This window comes from Diaphorina citri, unplaced genomic scaffold (assembly GCF_000475195.1).
Source record: "Diaphorina citri unplaced genomic scaffold, Diaci psyllid genome assembly version 1.1 scaffold598, whole genome shotgun sequence".
NCBI classification, from domain to species: Eukaryota; Metazoa; Arthropoda; class Insecta; order Hemiptera; family Psyllidae; genus Diaphorina; species Diaphorina citri.
Genome location: NW_007378032.1, coordinates 109,118 through 121,564, shown reverse-complemented (window position 1 = coordinate 121,564; position 12,447 = coordinate 109,118). Strand labels below are relative to the sequence as shown.

At 35.9% G+C, this 12,447-nt stretch overlaps 1 protein-coding gene and 1 long non-coding RNA gene across 2 annotated transcripts in view; one reads left to right on the top strand and one right to left on the bottom strand.

Annotated features, from left to right (window-relative positions):
* Positions 1 to 6,267, bottom strand: part of LOC103510416 (protein PIH1D3-like) — a 20,328-nt gene extending 14,061 nt beyond the window's left edge. The window contains exon 1 of the mRNA XM_008475071.3: positions 5,873 to 6,267. Coding sequence (XP_008473293.1) covers positions 5,873 to 6,079 — 207 coding nt within the window. The 5' untranslated portion in view covers positions 6,080 to 6,267. The remainder of the gene's footprint in view (positions 1 to 5,872) is intronic.
* A 2,348-nt stretch (positions 6,268 to 8,615) lies between these two features.
* On the top strand, positions 8,616 to 11,410 carry LOC113467945. The gene is made up of 2 exons (XR_003391852.1): positions 8,616 to 8,664; positions 10,418 to 11,410. It is a non-coding gene; the product is annotated as an uncharacterized LOC113467945 (long non-coding RNA).
* The last annotated feature ends 1,037 nt before the right edge of the window (positions 11,411 to 12,447 follow it).

The window sequence follows — 12,447 nt, the reverse complement described above, 5'->3', positions numbered from 1 at the left end:
TCTTTCCCTCCACGACGATCTTCCGATCTAACTAGGAAAAGTAGCAATGCTGTTGTTGTTGTTTATGTTGTTGTTTTAGCGGCTTCAGCTTTCGCCGAATTTTCGCCGGCCGGCGGCGGCAATTTACCACCACCGCCGCCAGCAATTTACCGTGGTATAGTGGCAGCTCATTGATTTTATCTTGGTTCACAATGGAATGGAGATTCAAAAATATGTAGAGAGTAAAAACATAATAAAAACAGTAATATTAACGCTAAAACAAGAGACAAATTTCACAAGCCGCAAATCCCATCCAAACCCAAAATCATAAAACAGTTATTACTTACTTATTATTATTATTTTTCAAAACCTACTTTCGTAAAAAAAAAAATCTATTAAAATGACTATTAACACAAATGCACAAAATACTTAATTAACCTAACTTGGAAATACATACGTACTTATTAATAAAGTAACTTAAGTACCTAACTGAAAAAAAAGGATCTAAAATACTTGAAACAGTAATATTAACGCTAAAACAAGAGACAAATTTCACAAGCCGCAAATCCCATCCAAACCCAAAATCATAAAACAGTTATTACTTCTTATTATTATTATTTTTCAAAACCTACTTTCGTAAAAAAAATTCTATTAAAATGACTATTAACACAAATGCACAAAATACTTAATTAACTTAACTTGGAAATACATACGTACTTAATTATTAATAAAGTAACTTAAGTACCTAACTGAAAAAAAAGGATCTAAAATACTTAAGTAAGTAGTACTTACTTATGGTTAGTACTTGGGTACAACTAACCAGGTTCATTTCGTTTCGAAAATCATAGGTCAGCCAATATCAATATCCGGGTAAAAATCGGGAAATCCGTATTTTTTCACCATTTTGCTAGTTTGTACCGTATTTGCCGAAAAAAAAGTTGGCAACCCTAATAGAAAATCAAAGGGATGATTTTGGGTTTTACCGTGGTATGTTGTTGTTTTAGCGGCTTCAGCTTTCGCCGAATTTTCGCCGGCCGGCGGCGGCAATTTACCACCACCGCCGCCAGCAATTTACCGTGGTATAGTGGCAGCTCATTGATTTTATCTTGGTTCACAATGGAATGGAGATTCAAAAATATGTAGAGAGTAAAAACATAATAAAAACAGTAATATTAACGCTATCTCTCTCTCTCTCTCTCTCTCTCTCTCTCTCTCTCTCTCTCTCTCTCTCTCTCTCTCTCTCTCTCTCTCTCCCTTTTGCTCGCTATTTTTTCGTGTATTTTTGTCAAGGTCAGACATTGCACTCTGCAAAAAAATCCACAGCAATAAAATAATAATGATACCTACCTAATAAAATATAAAATAATAATAAATTCCTTTTGAACTTTAATTCTCATCCGTTTGACCTTTCGAGGGGCCCTAAACGTTCAGAAAATTTTGAGGCTATCTTGGCCTCAAAATGAGTCTTGGCCTTTCGAAATTTGAATCCAAAGACGGGCCTTCCCTTGATTGAAATAATTAAATGCAACTCTTATTTTATGAATTTTATAGGTAATGCACACAGAAATTGCTAAAAAAAAAAAAAAAAAACCTTTTTTTTTAATTTTTTTAGGAAAGACCACAAAAAATTAAAAAAAAAAAAAAAAAAAAAAAAAAAAAAAAAATGGGCCAACAAAGGAAAAAATTGTAAATTGATTGTAGGTACCGAAAACTTTAGATACTTTTGTAGTAGGTATTAGGGCGGAAAAGTAAAAAAAAAACTTTGTCTCCAGATATCAATAAAAACTATTGTCTAATAACTTTGTCATTTTACTGATAAGGCGTAGACTCGACAATGTTAGAGGTTAAAAAACAATAATTCCTCCCCAGCTATGAAAATGAAGGAGGGGAGAGGTCTTTTAGACAATACTTGGGGAGCTTTTCATTAAACTGTAAAGTTTGTGCTAGCAGTGGTGTAGGGCTTTTGTAATAAAAATTACAAACATTACAACATTTAGAACATTAAGGTCTTCTGCTGTACACATTTACCTATGTATTATATTACCTATATTATATTATATTATAACGGTTTCTAGACTTTGGAATGCACTCCCTATCTGAGCCAGAAACTCCACTACATTTGGTAGCTTCAAAACAATGGCAGTGGAATATATAAAATCAATGTCGGGTGTCTAAACATTTAGAAATTAGATCCTCGACAAAACCTGTGGTTGGGTGGAAGAGCTCCTTTTGGAGAATTTTGCCACATTAAATAAAGCAAAAAAAAAAATAATAATAATACAATCACGCGTCGGCACTGTTTATATCATTGATATCACGTAGCGTGTATCAAACACATTAGAGTGGATGTTTTATGACGTGATTTGTTGTGTTTTTACTTTTCGTAAATATCAAAAACACGTAATAAAACGAGACATATGGCCGTGGTTCGAATGAGGGGTCACCGTGCAGAAGGTCCTGGGATCGACGCTATTTTGAACGAAAGGAGAGACCGCGGTTTTTTTTTCTATCAAGTGAGGTCTACTGGACAAGCCAATTAAAAAGGGTTAGAGACCATGGACAAGAAAAGCACAGTACAGAGAGGGTTGGCGACTTTGTTATCTGCAACACTGGAGAAACACCAAAGACCATCACCCCGGTGTATGGCTGATGGAAAAAGATGTCTTTTCTTCATTCTGCCATCAATATTCGGTTAAAGCTAAAGCCACTACTACAACAACAACAACAACAACAACTGTGTCATATGTGTGTGTTATTCACAAAAATTTGGAGTGTTTGGACACTTTTAATTTAATCCAGAAAAGGCTGTCAGAGTAAAGGAATTTAACCCAGTTCAAAATGGTCCTGAGGCTGAGCGCCAAACAAACACAGTGAATACGTTTTGCCTCCAGGGCAGCACGAGCGCTAGCCCTATTAATCTACAAAAGAAGCGGAAAACACATACCTACCAACCAGCACGTGTGTACCTACTTACTGTCAAATAAAATTTTATGCCAATACCCAATGTCAATTCGTCAATTGTCATTTCCAAATCCCAATTAAATTATGGTCCATCGGGTGAATGGCCTTAGGCGAGGCTTATGCCAGATCTATCCTCATGATGTGGTCAGTGGTATGCCAAATAAATAAGTACAATAATATATGTGGATGGACAGATGAACTATAGGATGGGTATTATGTTGAAGTGTCATCTGGCCGCAGATCACAGGAAGTTAGGACTTCCGATACTAGAGTGGAGGACATAGGACATTAGGTGTAGAGGGGGGGAGGGGGGGAGTCAGATACCTAATATGTAGGTATATATCTACCTACGCAAATTTTATGTAGATAAAGTGTAGGTAATGATAGGTTTACCTACACTTTATCAGTGGCGTGCACCATTCAGACTTGTCCATTATGCCTGCCCCTGCCACACACGCTCAGACTGTCTGACAGACCTAGGTCTAAAAAGGAAATTTTACTGCTCATGTTACCGGCTTAGACAATATATTTATCTTATTTATACCTAGGTATGTATCATACAATTTTCACTATGTAGATATAAAGTAGGTATTAGGTACCTACCTGTTACTTATGTATTAGGAACCAACCTCGAAAATTATATTATTCTGATTTACCTACAGATCCAAAGAAAAACCTCGAGATACCAATCATAATAAATTCGATAGACTGGTACGTCCTTGCCCGCTGAACGGCTGATGAATTTGCTGATTTAGGTGCCTACTGCCTACCTATTATTTGGTTTTGTTGTTGCTGAAAAGGTATCGAGAAAAACTTTTTATTTGCTACTCGTAAGTACCTATTAAGTGCTTCAACACGTACCTACCTACACCTACATTGCATTGGAACTAAAATGAAATTTTAGCTGGGGAAAAAGACGAACGAAGCGAACGGTGATAGCATGTTGAATACACACATACCCAATGGATAACCGGAGTTAAGTAACGTTGCACGTGGTTGGTATCCGGATGGGTGACTATTTCGACAGTTGCATGATGGTCCCTATATGTATATAATTACCTATACAGTAGGTATCTATCTATACCTTCTTCATAGCAACTTTCATTTAGTTTAGATATAGATCGGTGTGTACCTAAGTAGGTACCTAATCTAGTATATATTGGTGAGTTAGTGACAAACATCAGTAAATTCACTAGATACCCATAGGTAGGTGGTACCTACCTACTCTGTAGCAAACTGTTTTGTTGTACTTACCCAAACCATGAAATATCTACAAACAAGGCACTAGTACCTATCTCCATGTTAAACATAAAATATAGATCTCTGCTCCAGATATTAAATTTATTTCGCCGGATTTATGCTTGATGCGACACACAATAATCATTAAGGATATGTACATAACTATTATACGTAGGTAGATATGTCGTCTCTGGTAGATTATACCTGGAGCTACACCTAGAATAATGGTAGCATAGCTGATCTTTAATGCAACTGCAGGGCACCGAATACCTGGTGATTAACTGAGCTTGAAATTATTGTAAACAAACATTCCAATAATATTGATGATATGATGATGTATCTATGAATAATATTGATAATCTTTTATCTATGAACGCCTACTTTGGTGGCGTAGTATTAGTGGTTAAAGCGCTCGCATGGCTGATCGATTTCAACGATTGGTTTTTTCAACGAAAAAAAGCTGGGCCCGTCCCTTCGGGAATCGAATCGCGAGCTAGCGCTTACAAGACAGGCGTACTTGACCCACCCGTCAACGTCAAATAGGTAGGTAGCTGGACCTTATCAGCAAACTGCCACCGAAAAACCTAAACTTGAAGGCTTTTGAAGCCCGTTTAGATCTTGGGTATAACATCAGTTGAAAAATAACAGTAGGTAAATGAAATTTTCATTAAAAAAAAAAAAAATAATAATAATTACCTATCTACTATTAACTAATAAAAAACGTACCTACCTAGATAAAATTAATTCTAAAATCTAATAGGTATCTGTAGGTAACTCCTTGTGATAATATTATTTTATGATTATGTTGATAGATACTTACCTCAAATTCCAGAAACACGTGTATTTACCAGATACCTATCTAGGTATGGTTGAGAATTAAACACCACGATTTATGAAACCGGTATCAATTCGATACAAGATAAACAAATAAATCGATAAAATACGCGAAACATCTTTCAATAAAAGCGGGCAAAAAATAAAAACGAAGGTGTTACAAAAAATCGGACAAAAAAGTTGAAAAAATTACCCAAAAATATTGGAATAGGTAGGTAAATTCAAAACTTGTTAAAAAGCATGGAAAATGGAAAGTTTGGGAAACGCACTTCTACGTACAGAGTTACCTATTCACACAACCACTAGTTTTTAGGTGGCGGAAAATTCTAATGCTTTTGGATGAATGACAATAATAGTTACAGAGTTCACAGGCCCTTAATTTTCCCCTATATCAATTTGAGGTCATGGGATGTACTAGTCTCTTTTTGATAGGATCCAAAATTTCTTCATAGAAATGCATCTGCTGGGCTAGTAGGTACAGTGAAAGGTGTTATGTATGTCTTTAACAAATAATTTGATATCTGTGCTGGTACCTAAGTTTATAACTCCTGTTTCTACTAGAACTCCTAAGGTCAGGAGTTGGTTTCTTTGATTCTCAGAGGACCAATTCATAGCTAAAATTGTCGAAGGCACTGTCTGAACTTTTCTGTATCTGAGAAGTCTTATGGTGGATTTTACCAACTTTCTTTCCAGCCTCAAACAGCCTGTTAGCTTAACACCCCTGTTAAGCCAATACAAATTAAATGGAACTTAACTGGCTGCTAGCATAACAAATGACTGAATAAATATTGGTGGAAATCCAACATTAATTTAGAAATTTTGCCCCAGGCTCCTAGATTTCAAATCTTCAAATACTCACCTCTTCACTTGGGTCGTCTGCAGTGACACGTCGAATGTTCACTTTGAAGCGAGGATTCTCTGGTGCATGGCGTGAGGCGCCCCCTACTTTCTTCCTTCCACTCGTGCTGCACATTTCTTCCTCGGAATCCGAGTCATTGTTGTTTCCTCCCTGGTTGAGCAAATTGGAGAGGTTTTGTAAATCGGTCGCGTTGAATAGGCCATCCATTTTGAGTTGTTTTTACCCCCACTTTCTTGTTTTATTTGGTCCTTAATTCCCAATCCTTTTAGTGTAACCAAATTAATTTAAAGTTGGGAAAAGTTCGCCTTTCTTGCAGCACTCCACACGTCCGAACAAAATATTCTTAGCAAATCAACTATGAGAGAAGATCTTTTCTTTTCACAAATTGAGTTAGATCAAAAGAAAAGCTTTGGTAGAAAAAGAAAATTCTTTGGAAAAATAAACCAACTCAAATCTGAGAAATGAAAATACCCTGAAGTTTTCCTGAGGTCTGAAACAAAATTATTGTAAACAAGCTGTTCTGTTTCCATGGCAACATACAGGGTAGTGTTGACTAGAGATAGAGAACCTCACCCCTGCTAGTATGTTAGTAAGAAGAAGCCAGCCTAGTTGGCTGCCTTGTAAGCTCTAGGCCGCGGGTTCGATTCCCGGTCGGGGTGGATTTTATCCTGATAGGATAATGTTCGTTCTCGGAAAGGCTGCTGGCTGACTTTCTCCTATCCTGTCTTCCTTCTCTCTTTGATTTCCGTACGCTAAGACCTTAGCAGTTACAATTCCCTCTATCAAACCTAAAAAAAAGTTCAGGATAAAAATGTGTTCCGGTAGCGATGTTATAGTTCTGATGTTACTGACCTTTTTGTAGGCCGGAATACTTTGGTTTGAAATTTAAGTTGACGTCAATGGGGATTTATTAGCCTTGTTTACTTATTGCTTAGTGGAGATGTAAGCATGTTCCCATGATATATACATGTCCTCCATAAAGTTATTTATTCCTTATGTTTTGTTTCCAATTTAATTTCAGGAGCTCGAAGTTCTCATGATGCAAAACAGGAAGTACTGCGCGGAAATCGGCCATGCCGTCTCCTCGTCAAAACTTGTTAAAAAGCATGGAAAATGGAAAGTTTGGGAAACGCACTTCTACGTACAGAGTTACCTATTCACACAACCACTAGTTTCTAGGTGTCGGAAAATTCTAATGCTTTTGGATGAATGACAATAATAGTTACAGAGTTCACAGGCCCTTAATTTTCCTTTGGTAAGTGTGAATCATGCGCGTTAGGGACCGAATTACCAGTAGGTACTGTTGATGGAAAGACCCTAGCCGCTAGCTTGAATATTGGTACTCAAAACCGGGATTGTCAAATTTCGACACTTCGAAAGAGAAACCAAATAATGGTTTTCAAAAGGATGGCCACTTGGAAATGACACGTACTGTTGGATATTTCGGGACGCACTTAGCATCTATAGCGGAAGGGATTGGTTTAAATTCCAGCGAAACGGTAATAACGTAATAACCTCGGAGCAAATTAGTGGGTGCCCCTAAAGACGAAAGTTACACAAAAAGGTACACGTTGTATTTCAAAATGATATCACAGCGATGTTTTCAAGTGATCTAGTTCGTTTTATCAATGAATATGTTCAATACATTCCTTACAAACCATGCTGCTGTACCCACCATTCACTCCAACAATCTTATCATCCTCTAATGAGAACAAATAGTCAGAAGTAAACTATAAAGAGAAAAGCCCGCCACAAATTCTCGGAAATCCAGGGTGTTTACTTCATTCTGTCAGAGAGTCTCCGCTCGCCTTGGGATTTCAAAACCCGAGTAATATACCACCCGGTAATTTTCAGAAACAATGGGGACCATAAAATTTACAATATGATACCCATCTGTGCACCAGTGGTACCCAGGCTAGCACTCATAGACAATATTGATACCTAATAATGCTTGAGTAAACACAAAAAGTTGGAATAAAACATAGGAAATAGTGTAAAGAATTTCCATGGCAGAATAACGTGGGAATGTCGAGCATATGCAGGCATATGACAAGATTTTGAAGAAATTCCGCTGTATTTTGAATTGAAAAACAAAAAGTTGTTTGAAATAAACATAATAAAAATATTTGACCGTGTGTACCAGTCTATTTGGGTAATAGAGCCTTGTTTTGAATACCCCTGAAGTGTTCACATGTGTGCATCTACGATTCTGGGCCACCCACACCTAGCTGCGATCTGTATACCTAACACGGAGCTCTAATATAAACTCTATGCCTAATGCTTCACTTATCACGCTCCAACTGAAATCTTTTGTTCGTATACTTCTCTTGAATAACCTGCAGAATAACGTCAGATTTACTTATTTCAGCAGGCAGTTTAGAAGTCTAGAAGGTGTCACAATATCACGAGCGTTCTTACTTGAATGCCTGTAAGTCTGAAATCGCAAATGTTCAGCTTTCTTGTACCTATTGTCCTTCCTATTAATACCTACTTGTATACTTGTTTATCCAAGTGTACGAGTCTTGTCACTCTTGTGAAATCGGTCCGTACACAGAAATCTTTGAGGCTTAGGTGTAAGGGCAAACAGCCCCTGAAGTTGGGTTACGCTAATACGAAAATCTTGTGAAAGGAAGACAGGGAACTAGCTTGTCTCCTCAGAACTACAATGTGAATTGGAAAAGGAAAATTATCAACAATGATCTTCTTTTTTTACTAGAAAAAAATATACAACTTTTTATTTTATTGCGATTTTTTAAATATGAAAATAAAAATTTACAAAGAAAATAAGTTAGGTAAAAAAATAAAATAAAATGTTTCTCATAAAATCATTCAACAATAAACTTCCAGTATCCAGTATGCAACAACAAACTTTTAGTATGGGGTCACTATCAGAGATTAAACTATCTGATTGATTGAAATCAATCAATCAGAGATTAAACTATCTGATTGATTGAAATCAATCAATCAATCAATCAGAGATTAAACTATCTGATTGATTGAAATCAATCAATCAGATTGCTTGATATAAGATTAAATAAGTAAATCAAATCGGCTAAAAAATTTGAAATCAATCAATCAGATTGCTTGATATAAGATTAAAAGTTTTAATCATTTAATAGAAAAGAGTCATTACACTTTTACCTATTCCCAAAAATCAAATCTGCCCTGAAAGGTACGAGATTTGACAGCGTAGATGCCGTTAAGAACAAAGCGGCAGAAGTTATGAAAGGCCTTACACAAAATGACCTCCACCACTGTTTCGATTAATGGAAAATTCGCCTGGAACGTTGTAGGGATAGAGGAGGGGAGTACATTGAAGGGGACAACTACTAAAGTTGGGTAAGTTAAACACACATCGTTTTATGGGAAAAGTCCACGAACTTAATAGCCACACCTCGTATCTACTTTATTCTAAAGAGATATGATTCGCACTCAGAACGACTGGTTCTGTCTCATTCTGCCCTCTCTTCCATTTCGGAACGGTGAGGTCTCCGTTGTTACCCTCTCTCAAAACTCTACCAGCTTAGTTAGCCTGGATGGTAAGCGCTAGGCCGCGGGATCGACTCCCGCCTGGGGCGGATTTCATCCTGAACGTATAATGACCGTGCTCGGAACGGCTGGCTTTCTCCTATCCTGTATTTCTTATCTCTTCGATTTCGGGATCTTAGCAGTTTTACAGTTCCCTTTATCACTTAGCAGTTACAGTTCCTTTATTAGCGCCTTGATAATAATAACAGTCCTAATTTTACTTTATCTACCTGTGGGTAGTGTGTTTTCTTTCCACACCACTGTTGCATTGCGGAAAAAAAATCAAAAATTCGAATTTCCCGCCAACTTTACACGCAAAAAGTCCGACGATGTCCTACGATGGCCCTGTTCATAACCACGGCCTGAGGGTACGTATGTTTTACTCCCTCAAGAGGTTTGATGGAGGGAACTGTAATAAGTTATTATGTACTAATAACGGAGGTCTTATCGTCTCGAAATCGAAGAAAGTTCGTCCCGGGCGGGAATCGAACCCGTGACCTTGCAATTACAAGTTACCCACACTACCTTCCAAGCTATTTAGATTCTATGACATATCACTGAAATTAAGCAACGTTATGCGGGATTGGTATCTGGATGGATGACCGTGAGGGACATCTCGTAATGCTGGTGGCTATTTCGGGGTGGACTCGGGTTATGGCCACCGTGCTCTGTAGGTTAATTTTACCATGCCGCTGAATTGTTTCCAGCAGCAGCATTATCTCATTCTTTTTTGATCACGTACGGTTTTTACTTACATATTAACACCCCAGCATTGAGTACCTACTTAGTAAATCTAATGATAACCACCGGAATCAGTCAGTGTGATATAATCAAAGGTTATCGAATCTCCTTACGTCAGGAACCTTCAGGATCAGGGCTGGACATAGGTGATAGGCTTCTACTTATAGCCAACAATAAGGTACAAGGAGTGGTAATGCATCAGTTTCCAGCAGGACGCTAGATTTTCATTTGTTTGATAGGGATTTACCGTTACTGTATACAACTGTTATAAGTTAGGTAAAAAAATAAAATAAAATGTTTCTCATAAAATCATTCAACAATAAACTTCCAGTATCCAGTATGCAACAACAAACTTCTAGTATGGGGTCACTATCAGAGATTAAACTATCTGAGATTGATTGAAATCAATCAATCAGATTGCTTGATATAAGATTAAAAGTAAATCTAATCGGCTAAAAAATTTGAAATCAATCAATCAATCAGATTGCTTGATATAAGATTAAATAAGTAAATCTAATCGGCTAAAAAATTTGAAATCAATCAATCAGATTGCTTGATATAAGATTAAAAGTAAATCTAATCGGTTAAAAAATTTGAAATCAATCAATCAGATAGCTTGATATAAGATTAAAAGTTAATCATTTAATGTCTGAGTGTGGCCCCTGCCATTATTATTGTAATCTATCTTAACATTAATTTTGATTTTAATACTCACAAAAATACAATGATCACACGCACGGATCACACATGTGTTTGACAGACTTATAAGATATTTTATTACCTTAATTTTGAACCAAAAAGGTTTTATTGATCTTATGACTAAATTTAATTTGTTCGTTACAAATAATGGCACAACAAAATTTCCTTGGTCGAACGTACTTCCCTGTATTAAAAAAAGTTCCCAATTTTAAAATACTGCATGTGAAAGTGCAAAAACTTCACATATTGTACGCTTACTTTATAAAATTCAAATAAATATTTACAAACATAGAAAATCAAAGGGATGATTTTGGGTTTTACCGTGATATGTTGTTGTTTTAGCGGCTTCAGCTTTCGCCGAATTTTCGCCGGTTGGCGGCGGCAATTTACCACCACCGCCGCCGCCAGCAATTTACCGTGGTATAGTGGCAGCTCATTGATTTTATCTTGGTTCACAATGGAATGGAGATTCAAAAATATGTAGAGAGTAAAAACATAATAAAAACAGTAATATTAACGCTAAAACAAGAGACAAATTTCACAAGCCGCAAATCCCATCCAAACCCAAAATCATAAAACAGTTATTACTTCTTATTATTATTATTTTTCAAAACCTACTTTCGTAAAAAAAATTCTATTAAAATGACTATTAACACAAATGCACAAAATACTTAATTAACTTAACTTGGAAATACATACGTACTTAATTATTAATAAAGTAACTTAAGTACCTAACTGAAAAAAAAGGATCTAAAATACTTAAGTAAGTAGTACTTACTTATGGTTAGTACTTGGGTACAACTAACCAGGTTCATTTCGTTTCGAAAATCATAGGTCAGCCAATATCAATAAGAAAAAATACCTACTTACTCTTAACAATGTAAACGAAGAATTAAGTATACCTAAGTATTTTTCATTTTCAAAACTTATAAAAATAAAATAATCAAGTAGTTAGTAAAACAATGCAAATTGTTGTTCCTATAAATCTACTAATTGGGTAGGATGGACAAGAATTTGACATAGAAAAGAGTCCAATACATTTCCAAGTATAAAATAAGATAGAGTAATATCGATATCATAAGAAAAAATACCTACTTACTCTTAACAATGTAAACGAAGAATTAAGTATACCTAAGTATTTTTCATTTTCAAAACTTAATAATATAAAAATAAAATAATCAAGTAGAAAACATTGCAAATTGTTGTTCCTATAAATCTACTAATTGGGTAGGATGGACAAGAATTTGACATAGAAAAGAGTCCAATACATTTCCAAGTATAAAATAAGATAGAGTAATATATCCTACTGTTAGTACAGATAATAAAATTAATAACATGTGAATAAAATAAAATAATTCTATAAATTTGTATATCGGTGGTCCAAATTTGGTGAAAACTAGAAGAAATGGCACGTGGATCAGTTTATAATTTAGTCCTTTCATTTCAATTCCTCTATGGAATAGAAGAATGGCCGGAAAAAGTAGACAAACCAAAAAACTATTTGTATATCGGTGGTCCAAATTTGGTGAAAACTAGAAGAAATGGCACGTGGATCAGTTTATAATTTAGTCCTTTCATTTCAATTCCCCTTTGGAATAGAAGAATGG